Genomic DNA, 13,563 nt, shown 5'->3' with positions numbered 1-13,563 from the left:
CTAGGTATTGTTGTTGTTATTATATTGTGACTTGTGTGAGTATCTGCTCACCGACATAAGTAGTTCATACTATGGCCCTAACTCCATGCATGCCATACCTGGAATTTCATATTAATTCATGTTTTTAAAATATTATGCCTATGGAAAAAACCTACCTTTTCAAATGCAATTTTCATCAACTATCATTATTGCCAGTAACATAAAATCCCTTTTACTGATGCTTCTTTCAAAAGGAACAATTAGAACACAAAGTAATTTGACCTGCAATAAATGCATGGTTTGTACTTAGTCAGTAACCTTCCCCATTTGTCTCTAAAAGAAAAAAAAAGTGTGAAAATTCCTATGCTCTGGTTGTACTGTGCCTTTAAGGTTTGGGGGAATGATGTCACAGTGGGCTTTGGAGGCACTTTGAGACAGGCTGTGTGAGAGGTTAGAGTCAGAGTTGTTGCAGTTTTAATTCTGTTGAAACATGTGAAAGACACAAACTCTTACTACAATCCCTTTGGGACACCCCATGGTGTTGGATTCACTTTTCTACATAACAGAGTCAAAGAGACACATTCAAGCTGTCCTCAACAGCACATGCTGAAGAAATTGATTGTGAATTGCAAACTTCCATGAAACTATTTGAATAGGAATTGTCCAGCAGTTTTAAAATATGGGCAGTCTTCAGTTAGAAGATTTTGTAGCTGGTTGGATAGGAGGTAAGTAACGCTGGTGGGATATTTTGGGACAGTAACACCAGAATGCTATAAAAATAGGAAAGTGTTTGTGCATTTTTTAAAATGAAGTCTAGTGATGGATGCATTTATCAAGTTGCGTGCATTTATTCCTGTCTGTGTTTGTATGTGTCATTTGCCACATTTGTACAGAGAGGATAGTTTCAATTAAGCAGTAATAAAACATCACACAGTTTTATCTGTCTGTTCTAAGACTATCAATATGCAATGAGCTGTGGGATATGACATTATGGTGTCATCTTGTACATTACACATTCCTGAGGTAAGTGCATGATCTACAAGGCTGAATGTCTCTAGGTGAGAAATATGTAAAATGATATTGTAACCCAACACTTAAGACTATGGTTTTATAAAGGCATTCTAGTGTTTGCCTATTGAGTTCAGATCCCTATGCATACAGCCTCATATTTAAACAGCTGGAAATCCTCACCAGCCAATCAGATGGCTCCATTAATCCATACCCTTTTATGAAAGGCACAGATCTGGTTCTCAGTGGATCGTCGTGATAAGGATATAAGATTATTATCAGGACAATTCTCACTATCAGACTAGAATTATTGATCAGGCAGTTTTCTGAAAGAATTGATTCTGGCCTTCTGTAAAATAGGTGCTATCTCAATTAGAAAGTGTAGGAAGAAGTATCTTACACTTCTAGAGAGCTCCTTTTATCTAGAAAGATCCCAAAGTGCACCACTAAAATGCAGCTATCACTGGGTTGGAAGATATCTGGCAGGTGGACAACACAGCAGAGTAGAGAAGGAAATTTTGGCTAAGAGCAGGTGGCTACTGTTAAAAAGTGCTAGTGTCATGGATTTTTAATGTCCACACAGAGCACATGAGGCTTTTGTATTGGCACCACACAAGGGTGTGAGACCACTGAATAGTTCAGGTCAATGTCCTCATTTATTTGGGAAAAACTGGAATCTTTTCCAAATTACTGCAAGAAAGGGTGAGGCTTGATTTCCAAAGCTTGAGGAGACTGGAGTGTCTGTTGTGATGTTATTCTGGCTAATTTTCCCATGTCTCCTACTGCAAAAACATACATATATGGGGCAGGAAAACTGGGTGAGCAAATAGCCAGTTAGGGATAAAATTTGCCAGTTGTGTGTGCAATTTTTATGCACAATTGTACTAAATACTCACATAAATCAAATTCATGAATGCATGTGATCCTGAGCTAAGCTTCTGGAGCAGTTTTAAAAAGATTCTCATTCTCTACCCCCCACTTTGCTTCTCTCCTCTCACTTCTTGTTGTTCTCCCTTTGATGGGCCATAATTGAAATGTTTCTCCTGGGCATTGCAGGGCAGTGGCTGATTTCCCACAACTGAGTAATGTGATAATATTCCAATTCTCAACAGAGCTGTCAATTAACTATGAAGCCATTTGTCAGGAGCCAGGGCTTGCACCATAGCTAGTCTCCAGGCGGCCTCATGAGTACAGCTGGCCTGCAGCAGGCTGCCTGATTGGCCTTGCCACCATTGGTCAGGCCAACTGATTGACTGCTGGAGCTAGCAAGTCCGCTCTTAAGCCAGCAGTAGCAGCAACTTGCTGGCTGCTCAGTGTTCATGGCTACCACTGTGTCACCTTGTTCCTGCTGCTCCTGCCTTCCACCCAGCCTAGCTTTTGTCCTCCCCTTGCTTTGGACCCCCTTTGGACTGCCTGCTACCCTGCTTGCTCCAGTTACTGACCCTGAGCTTGAGCCATGGCTTTGGCTTCTGACTACTTACTCTTGACCCTTGGCTCTGGTATCCAATTCCTAGCATCCGGTTTGACCCATGCCTCTGGTTTCTGACTACGGCTTGATCCTCAGCTCTGGTTTCCAGTAACTGTCCTCTGGTTTGATCCATGGCTCTGCCTTCTGACTGCTGACTCTGGTTTACCCCTCAGCTCCAGCATTGAGTCCTTGACCTTCAGCTTGACTCTTGGTTCCACCTTCCAACTACTGACTCCAGTTCTGACCCTAATTGCTGGTTCATGACATCTGCTCCAGCCATGAAGTCTTACACCTGCTCTGATCACTAGGCTAGACTGCCCTTGTCCCACCGTTGAATGACAGAGATTTTCACAAGCAGCCTCAAACGCACGCACACAAAACCTGGTTAAGAGAAAATAGGTTTTGTATGGGGAACAGTGCAGAGGTTGAGTATAAAAATCTGTCCTCCCTGTTGCAGACAGTGCATGGGACAGCAACACAGCCCCTCCACATATGCTATTCCAGCCCCTGGTCTGCAATATCCTCCATAAATCATGCATAGAGCCCTTCATGTCAACTGGTCTCACCACTACCACCTCTCTGGGTTGGCTCTTGGGGATCTGGAGCAGATTATTAGCTCCATCTCACAAAGGTAATGTTGATTCTCCCTGTGCATCTGCTCTGCAACTGACATTGCTTCAAGGTGTACCCTCAGTTTGCATGGTTCTATTGATGTGTAAATTTTCATCAACTAATTAATGAGCAGAATGATGGCTAGTGCTCTGATTGGCTGAGGGGAGCACCTGTGCAACAGGGCATGGATTTGAGTTTCATTGGGTAAATGTTACAAAAGTCTCTCCTTTTAGTTGACTCATCCAAATGTGTTTTGTCTAATGGCCTTATTTTAATCCCCAGGAGCTGCAAGTGTAATTGTGGGACATCCTCTGGACACAGTAAAGGTAAAATATTTTAAGCTGCACTTTCACTTACACAGATTGTGAGATTCATCCCTTTGCAGACAGACAGCAAACAACCCACACACTAGCTTCCTGCTCAGGGATAAATTTAACCCCTAAGGAAAATGCATCCACATTTAGTCATATTTTCTTTGTATGTTTCTTTCTTTGTCTCACCTCTGATTTTAACACAGAAAAAATTATTGAAAGACCTTTCAAAAGGAAGATATGAAAATATGATTATCAGATAAATTCCCTGGATGGGATCAAAACTGAAAGCGAAAACTACCCATTATATAATGTTCCGCTTACTTAAAAGGTCAGGATATCCTTTATCAATGTGCAATGGTTGAGTTTACAAAGGGCAAAAGGCAAGCTGTATTTGTCTTTGCTGAAGAGGTATTTTTAAAGGGTTTTCCTAAAGTTGGCAGTACTGTAAGGACAAAGTACAAATATAGCTATCCCGAAGCTAGGAGCTGCAGTTATTCAATAGCCATTCCTATCCTCCTCTTTCCTACAAGAGAAATCTGTTTTTTTTTCTAGATGGATTTACAGGTGTGATGTTAGAAGATGTTTAACAGGTCCTTATACTGCAGTGCAGACAAGGCAGCATAGTCTTTAACACGGATAAAGCTGGTTGAGTTGAACGTACAACTATTGGGGCACGTTAGTATTTTACTCTAGTCATTTGAAGCTTTAGAAGAACATACCACTCCCTCTCCTCCTCCACTGGAAAAGTGTGTTATACATCCCACTCTGAGGCTGGCCTGCAGGGAATAGTCATCTGCTACTGCAGCTAGCTAGTGGATTTACTACTTCAACTCAAGTGGAAGAGACCTGTGCTTTAGCATCACCCTGCTGTTGACCCCTAATGGAGGTCATTATACTTGTATCTCAGTGCAAGGCCCAGTAGCCAGTAGAAATACCATGGCTCTGCAGCGGGGATGATCAGACCACAAAGATTCTGAAGCCCTTTCATCAAATGTTCCATGGTGGCTATCTCCACAACTGCATGGAGGAGTTGTGGATGGGCCGGGGAGGGTTGTGTCAAGAATCCAAAATGAACTGCCTGGATCAGGCACTCATGAAGCACCACAGTTACTGCTGTAGCCCAATGATCTGCAGAGCAGTTACTGAGGTGCACCATTGGCTGAGAGAGGATTACACAGCTTGTTGGGCAAGAACAGTGGCTCTGAGAACGCTGAGGGAAGTGTAGACCAAAGTGGCCTATGCGATGCCCTTTCTACAGGTTGAAGAAGATTCTCCCTCTCACACATGCTGCAATGAGAAGTGGGGCCAGGGTTCCTCTTTTGCAGGGAAGCTAATGCTGATATCACTATTATCCTGGAGCAATCACAGTGCTGTGTAATAAGAATCTAGCCCCTATGCATGGACCCGGGAGTGATGGTGGTGGGGAAGTAGGGTGGGTAGGAAGGCTTCTTGCATCATCTTCCCAGCCCCTGCAAACCTGTGCAGGGACCTGTGCAACATGTGGCTACATGATGGCACATTTTATTATACTTTCCTGCTATTTTCAAAGCCAGCTAAGAGATTTGGTAGCCAAATTGCAATGAAAATGAACAAGAATAGGGCTTTAAGAATCTCAGCTTATAGTCCTTGTGCTCTTGCTCCAGGAGAGCTGATCTTGTGTTTATTAAGAAGTTAGATACCATCAGACTGAGGATCATTGTTGCTTGAGGTACTTGGGTTTCTTCAGGGACACATGGTGCTGACTACTGAACTGTGTCTGACTGCAGAAGCAGTGCCAGTGCATTAACAAATGACATTGGGAAGCCAATATTCAGAGCTGAGTATGTTCAGCAGGAATTGTGTATTGGCTATGTTGGCTATGAATTCCTCTGGAAATACTGTTTGCTTACATCCCAGAGAGGTGTCTTCCTTTAAGTCCAGGAATATATGGCTTTGATGTCATCATAATGTGTGGGTGATGGACATTGGCAATGTATGTTGTTGGGAGCGTTTGAGTTATGTTTGTTCAGGAACTGCCAAGTAACAAGTAATGCATTTTTCAGTGCTTATAAAGACAACTGTCAAGCTGACACCTCTGTTGCATTTGGTTCTGGATGTCGTTTGGGAATACCAAGTAGGCAGTTTTGTTACTTTTCCAAATTGGAGGGGAAGGAATCTAACCAATATTGAACTACAAAGTGAGCATCTGAACAGTGTTTACCTATGAACATAGTGTCCAGTGGAATAAGGAATGAAAGTTCCCTTTTTCTGGGAGATGAGAAACTTGGGTAAATACATGCGTTATTTCATGTATATTAAGTTACCAGCATGGCAAGTCTCAACAAACAAACCAAACATTTGGTTCAGCAGTTTCTTTCCCTTCCCCATCCCCTAAAATCCAGGCAAGTTTTTTCCCTTGCATTATGAGGTCATGTCTATAAATGGTCTTAGCTTCATTCACCTTTCACTCCACATCTTTCATTTTACCCTTTATACACCAGAACCTTCTTGAGTAGTGTTTAGGCGCTGTTGCTGTTCTCAGCTTTTGATGTGATTCAAGATGCTGGGTCTTCTCCAAGACAAAAGCCAATTTCACTAATGAAACCAGAGAATAAACTAGAAAGCTGCTCCTATGCTCATGTCAGGGGAGGACTCCACATGCACCTTCAAATTAGCAATGATCCCCTTTTGGTCTGTTCACTTTGTTTATTCTAACCAATGGCTTCACATCCTTCTCCATGCTGGCAGGAGCAGCTTATACGAGCTATCTCCATATGGTTGTCCAAAGTCAGGGTTCTAAACTAGAACCCAAAGAAAAGACCATTCTAAGGTTCTGTTAAAGAGAGAGCCCTCCCTAGTCATTTGCTGGGACATTCCCTTTCACTTGTGTCACCTCTATTGGGCCACTGTTTGCTTTTCCTTGCCTCTGCTTACTTTTAGTGACTGTTTCTTTTGTCAATTTTAGGTGGCTTTCATTTCTAATAAGCCACTATATGCATTATAGCAGTAGAACACACTTATCCAGATTCTTCAAGGGCATGCCATCAGTGTCATTTTGAACTGGAGTCTATTTCAATTCAGAATAAGGTTTAACTTCTATGCCTACAATACTTTCACGGCTCACTCATGTGGAGAGAAGGACATTGAATGTTGTATTCACTTGCCACTGCAGTTACCCAAGTCAGACTAACATTTTGAGGAATGCTTTAATTAATGAATTTATTTATTCACAGATATTAGTTTGCATTCTTCTCTCTTATATATCACAAGCCAGTTTCACACACTGGCTATGCAGGTAAGAGTCCTCCAAGTGAAAATATGATTTTTTGCATTCATGCACCATGATGAACCTTTAGCGTGCATAAAAACAGTTCTACATTTTAAGCATACAATGATGATGGCCCTGATCCTCAAGTCTGGCTGACCTGCACTCAAGAGCAGGTGTTATAGTGGTGTGGGACAATGGGATCTTTATACCAGCTATGTGCTCCCAGATCTTGGGATCAGTCAGAGAAGCATCAGTGTAACAAGATGCTTTGCTGAATATTTTTATCCCTCCTTATTTCCAGAAGCAAATCTCAGTACACTGTGGGAGGTTTCACATTCTACCTCCCCTGCAGATTTCCTGCACTGCAGAGTGACTGCTATTGAATGACACTGAGTTTCTGTAAGGAACAACGGTGGAATTTTAAGGCTCCGGGATAGGAGATACCATACTGTAAACCTGGAATAGAGAAATCTAAGAGGTATTGTTGGTGTTAGGGTAGCAAGGCTACTCAAGTCTGAAATCCTTGTTGTGCCATAAATTAAAATGTAATATGGAGGAATAAGTTCCAAAGGAAACTGGTGTAATAAATTCAGGACCAAATTGTCCACTAGTGTAAATCCATTGACTTCAATAGAATTATATCAGCAGAAAATTCAACCCTCACTGTTAGTACACAGAGGACAGTTTAGTTAAAGAATACTCTCTGTGATGAGAAAAGATTATCCTTTGTTACTCCAAAATGCATTAACTTTAACCTTTAGGAACCTGGTTAGTGTGTAAAAGAAAAGAAAACAAACCTGAGGAGATGAAATGGAAAAACCCCATGTTAAGTACGCAAATCCGTACAAGAAAGAATTCAAAGTCACAGTAAGCAATAACCATGATTGCAAGGGCAAGGCTTACCCTTGCAAATAGCCATTCAGGCCCATATCTGTGCAAATATCTGAATTACTCATGTCATAATGGTAACTGGATGCACAAATCAGGTATGCCACTATACACTCATAAAGAAAAGGAGTACTTGTGGCACCTTAGAGACTAACAAATTTATTAGAGCATAAGCTTTCGTGCTGTAGCTCACAAAAACTTATGCTCTAATAAATTTGTTAGTCTCTAAGGTGCCACAAGTACTCCTTTTCTTTTTGCGAATACAGACTAACACGGCTGCTACTCTGAAACCTATACACACATAATTGCAGTTGCAATTCTGTGCCTGACTTTTTGAAATCGAGACTTAATATATGCTGTATATGAACAGCAGCTGCCACCTGCCTATAGAATTGCAAGTGTTTAAAAAAGGCTGGTGAAAATATTTCTCTTTGATTGCACATTTTTTAAAAAATTATGGACCATTCCTCCATGGACTCATTTTGTTACATGAAGAGTTATGTGCATCATGTCCCATACATCAAGACGACAGCATATGGCAATGGCACTCCTCTCAGTATTATAGATAAACCTGCAAAGCTTGGGTTTAGTCTCTCACTCCTCTGAGGCTAGGATCCTAGTAATGATTCCTGCAGGAGCTCATTCAGTGCTTTCAACGTGAAAACTCCTCTCCATGGTTCGTCTGTGGCATGTCCTTTAGTGAGTTCTCAATATTCATCTTAAATATATAGCACAGATAGCTATTGATATAGCGAGAGTAAAATATCTGAGGACTTTTGCTTGCTAAAGCAATTGTGTGCAATATGAAATGTCCCATTCATTCTTGGAGGGAGAGATTGCTGTTGCCAACTATGCTGATTTTGGAGCAACTGGAATGATGCAGACGTTGAGTAGGGATATGGTTGTGTATACGTATTTCATAAGCAACTTTTATCCTGATGTGGAGAAAATTGCATGCGTTCCTTTCTCAGCTGTTAGTGAGGTGCCATAGTGTGGTGGTGATCAGAGGAAGAGGGAGTGGGGAGATGAAGCAGTAGGTAACGAGGGAGAAGGGTTTGAATTGGAGGAAAATGGATAATAGTCTGCAGAAGGGGAAAGGAGTTTTGCCAAATCTGGGGTTCCTGTATATGAAAAAAACGTAATTAAATAATGGAAATCGAAGGCTGGGATGAGGGAAATCACCGTTTGCAACAGAGAGGTCAGAGAGCATTAGTGATGGTTAAATCTTGATCCTACTAAGGCCAATCGCAAAATTCCTTATGTTTCATGTAAGCCTTTGTTTCTTGTTTTTTCAAACCTCCTTCCTTGCCAGTGTCGCACATTCCAATTTTCTATATGTTGTAAATAACTATTGGGCCAGATCTTTAGCTGGTGTAAAATGGTGTAGCTCCACTAAAACCAGTTATATGTAGCTGGCTGTTCTTTTCTGAAATACAGTTTGGAAACTGTTCTGTTATTCAGAGATATCATACCAAACCACCTACTGATGTGTCCATTCTAAAGACTACAGCACTGTGACTATATGCAGGGGGCAAGATATGGTGATTCAGATAGCTAGAGATAGGGCATGCTGTGCAGAGGGGTCATGACAAGGGGGAAAAATGTCATTGCAGATTTAAGGGATGGATGCAAACACTACAGGGCATTTAGGCCATCATTCTGTGCAGCCACTTACGGAGGGAGTAAAGGGGTCAGTGCTCTTGATATTAGTATAAAAAACAGAGACTGAATTTCCCCTAAAATAAACCTGCAAGCTAAGAAAATTTGTCAGTTGATTGCAATGACTTTTTTCTATTAAAAACATGAAAGCAGCTTGATGGATGAGCTATATATGTGAGAGGTGAAATGTCTGTTAAACAATACAGGGTTTGTCATGGTTAATGTGCTGGGTTTCATTACTGCTGTTGGTCCTTTTAGAAAACATATAAATATCTCTTTCCAGAAACAAATCCTCTTGGCTTGGAGCAATGTCTAAAACACCTTTTTTTGCATTAGAAGTTAGATATTTCTGAGGCTTGGAATGATTGCCTTGGCTCCACTTAATGTTTAGACATCTAGCGTGAAATTCACCTAGCACTGTCAGGGCCATGGAAGGCACCCTATGCAACAGAACTGCTGCAGGTCTGATCTGCAGGGTTGGGCAGCTAAAGAGCAGGTAGGTGAGGTACTCTGCACGCCCTGCATAAAGTGACACCAGCTCCACCAGCAATGAGAGTTAGGTTGCAGATGGGGCAAGGCCATTGGATCTATGATCTAGTGGCCACAATCTCCGGTGGAGGGGGTTTAAGGTTTGTGGCACCGATTCAAGCACATATGCTGATGTAGAAGCCATGGAGCCATGACCTAACACATGTTGAGAGTCTGAATTCCAGAAACCTAGCACTCATTTTCTTCTCCTGCCATTTACTTGGACTTTGGGGGAGAGGGTAAATTTTTCTGCTATTCAAGGTTTCTTTCAGGCATATCAACTAACTTAAAGGAGAACACATGATAAATGATGAACTACCTGCTACACTCCCTGAAGTCTAATAACAAAAGGCTTAAAATCATAGGCAAGCTTCCACTTACATTAAATTAATAGAATTTAAGGCCAGAAGGGACGATTATGATCTAGTCTGTCCTTCTGCCATAGAATTTTAACCAGTGATTCCCGCATAAAAGCTATAACTTCTGCTTGACGTAGAGTATATCTTTCAGAAAGCTATCTGATGTTGATTTAAAGACTTCAGGTAACAGAGAATCCACTGCATTCCTTGGTAGCTAATAGTCTCCTTTGCAAATGATATTATTCTGCATAACACATGTGCTAATGATTCTATGCAGAGTTGGGAGGTCTTGCCTTTCCATAATTCAAACCAGTGTGACAATCACGGATTCTGCATGAAGCAAAGAGCCCCGAACTTCTGAGGTTCTGTTTGGATCTGCCACTTTATTGTCCCGTTTGTCCTAGGAACAAAGCCATAATTTACTGTCAAATCAAAATGTGCATTGTTTGCATAGCATGAGCTTTCACTGAATTGAAAATGTATTGTTTCAATTACATTTCATCAATACATCTTGCAGACTCGCTTACAAGCTGGACAAGGATATGGAAATACACTTAATTGTATCCTTACCGTGTACAGAAATGAAAGTGTAAGTACCTTGGTTTGTCTATAACGTGCCAGAATAGAAAATGAAAAAGATATTAAAAGTGATTACAAAACAGGATGCATTCAGTGCAATAGCATTCAAAGCCCTTATGTGAAGAACTGCTAGCATCCATCCATCTCCTCTGCCCCAACTAACCCTGACCCTTGAGGAGGAGGAGTCTCTCTAGCAGAAGTGCCTAAGGATTTTTGGCCCCTTTGAGTGGGCAGGACACAGGCATGTATGACTTTCAATTTCCTTTTTATTTCTGGAACAGTGTTTTTCCCAGAATAAACCTGCTTGTGAGTGGGAGGACAAACAACCTCTTTCAACACAGGTCTGACCTAGAGCCTAAACTTCGGAAGTACAGAAGTGGACTTTATGCCCAATCCTCCTCCTACTGACCTCTGTCACAGAGCTTCCCTGGACTTCACTGGGAGCAGACTAATCTTCTTTCTTGTTACTCTTACTGAGAAATCCAAAGTTGTTCCTAAACCAAATGCTTTTCTACATGGGGAGCTAATGCACACCTGGGAGGCATGAATTCTAATGCACACCAACATGTTGCACATTCACTGGCTCATGCAGACCCATCTGACATACACTAAAAGTTCCCTAGTGCACTTTTCAAACAATACTAGGTTTAATGCACGATAGAGAGCTTTTAGTTTGTGCCAGTCAGGTCTACGTGGGCCAGTGAGTATGCAACACATTGGTGTGCATTAGAATTCACACCACCCTGGTGTGCCATACTGCACCCTGTAGACAAGCCCTAAGGTGTATTGCCCTCTTGTTCAGATTCTGAATTGTTAGAACAGCCAGCCAGGCCCATCGAAGGTAATTTGGAGCCAAGTTCTGTGTTGACTTAGTCCCCATGTGACAACATGGAAGTGAATGGAATGGCCTCGGTGTAAATCAGTACAGAAACCTGGTTCATAACCATGACACAGATTTAGGTCTTATGACACTGATGATCTGATCCTACATTCCTTACTCAGGCAAAACTCCCATTAAACATTAAGCCAAATGATTATTAGAAACAAGGTTACCCTGGGTAGTACACTGCTGTACCTTCACTGTGCTGTCTAATCCACTTTAATGGGAGTTTTGCCTTAGTGAGGACTGAATAGCGTGACAAGATATGGCTTAGATAAAATGGGCAAGTTTTCTACCTGTATAATTTATGACAAAAAATGCATGGGGGAAGGGGGCAACCTAATAAAAGGTTAATAATGCTGAACTGATAGTGCACCACCATCTGCTTTATATCTACCGCATAGTTAACATATCATTACTCGTGACTGTCTCTTTTCTTGTGTGCCTGGTTTAGCTTCCCCTGTTCACCATTTTGCAAGCTGCAGTACCTCTTCCTTGAAGTTTTACAGGCACAATTTTCTGCTGGTATCAGTCTATTGACTCCAATGGAGTGATACCAGAAGAGAATTTGGCCCTAAATATTTATAGTATTTTCCTATGTCTCCAGATTTGCTGTATTAAGAATATTCCCTTATGCTGTATAATCTGTGAAAAGCACTGACAGTAATTTCTCAGTGTCCTAAATTCACTTCCAAGAAACATTGGCTATTCAGTTTTTGCATTTTCAGTCTGACATCCATCTTGGGTTTTAGCTAGCTAGCTAGCCTGACATGACATTAAAGAATTGTCGAGAATTTACTTGGGGCATTACATTTCACATCCAATTAGCTCTATGAAAGGATCAAAGAAAACATAGGTTAAAAAAATGACAAGAGAAGTATTCAGTGATCAATTTCCCACACCATATGAAAGTAGACTTATAAATCCTGGGAAACTGAATTGGAGTGGAGATATGCAAAGTCAAGTATAGCAGGATGTGACCGGAATCCGAGGGGTGCCAGCTGAGGTCACTCAGAGTGAACTGCAAAAAACGGGGCAGACAATCCCCAAAACTGGTGGATATTCCAATACTTAGATTTACCAAGCCAGCACAAAAACTTCTAATATACCGCACTGATTACTCAGAAGTCAATAACACAGTTCCCTTAAAGTAACCCAGCCTCAGGCTTCCAACTAAACACCCAAGTCAAAAATGATGAGGATTAATGAAAATCATATTCATCATATAAAAAAACTCTACCAATCTTACTAATCTATTAGAGTTCTTTGAAGGAGTCAACAGGTGGACAAAGGGGATCCAGTGGACATAGTGTACTTAGATTTCCAGAAAGCCTTTGACAAGGTCCCTCACCAAAGGCTCTTACGTAAATTAAGTTGTCATGGGATAAGAGGGAAGATCCTTTCATGGATTGAGAACTGGTTAAAAGACAGGGAATAAAGGATCGGAATAAATGGTAAATTTTCAGAATGGAGAGGGGTAACTAGTGGTGTTCCCCAAGGGTAAGTCCTAGGACCAATCTTATTAAATTTATTCATAAACGAGCTGGAGAAAGGGGTAAACAGTGAGGTGGCAAAGTTTGCAGATGATACTAAACTGCTCAAGATAGGTAAAATCAAAGCAGACTGTGAAGAACTTCAAAAAGATCTCACAAAACTAAGTGATTGGGCAACAAAATGGCAAATGAAATTTAATGTGGATTAATGTAAAGTAATGCACTTTGGAAAAAATAACCCAAATTATACATATAATGTGATGGGGGTTAATTTAGCTACAACAAATCAGGAGAAAGATCTTGGAGTCATCGTGGATAGTTCTCTGAAGACATCCATGCAGTCTGCAGTGGCAGTCAAAAAGGCAAATGGGATGTTAGGAATCATTAATCTTATTGCCCTTATATAAATCCCTGGTATGCCCACATCTTGAATACTGTGTACAGATATGGGTCCCTCATCTAAAAAAAGATATACTGGCATTAGAAAAGGTTCAGAAAAGGGCAACTAAAATCATTAGGGGTTTGGAACGGGTCCCATATGAGGAGAGA

At 41.2% G+C, this 13,563-nt stretch overlaps 1 protein-coding gene across 5 annotated transcripts in view; it reads left to right on the top strand.

The window, feature by feature from the left end:
* Positions 1 to 263: 263 nt before the first annotated feature.
* Positions 264 to 13,563, top strand: part of SLC25A48 (solute carrier family 25 member 48) — a 51,119-nt gene continuing 37,819 nt past the window's right edge. For 3 of the 5 annotated variants that reach the window (XR_005294286.2, XM_038411945.2, XM_038411944.2), the window contains exons 1-3: positions 2,297 to 3,086; positions 3,350 to 3,393; positions 10,580 to 10,651. Coding sequence is in view for 4 of the 5 variants with exons in the window: in XM_038411945.2 (XP_038267873.1) it covers positions 2,948 to 3,086; positions 3,350 to 3,393; positions 10,580 to 10,651 (255 nt within the window). In the remaining variant the exon portion in view is untranslated. Of the gene's footprint in view, positions 705 to 2,296; positions 3,087 to 3,349; positions 3,394 to 10,579; positions 10,652 to 13,563 lie in introns of those variants that run through there. The other 2 variants (XM_038411947.2, XM_043490909.1) reach the window with 2 other exon arrangements.

This window comes from Dermochelys coriacea, chromosome 8, assembly GCF_009764565.3.
Source record: "Dermochelys coriacea isolate rDerCor1 chromosome 8, rDerCor1.pri.v4, whole genome shotgun sequence".
Classification (NCBI taxonomy): Eukaryota; Metazoa; Chordata; order Testudines; family Dermochelyidae; genus Dermochelys; species Dermochelys coriacea.
Note: the sequence above shows the minus strand (reverse complement) of the source record. Positions and strands in the feature narration are given on the sequence as shown.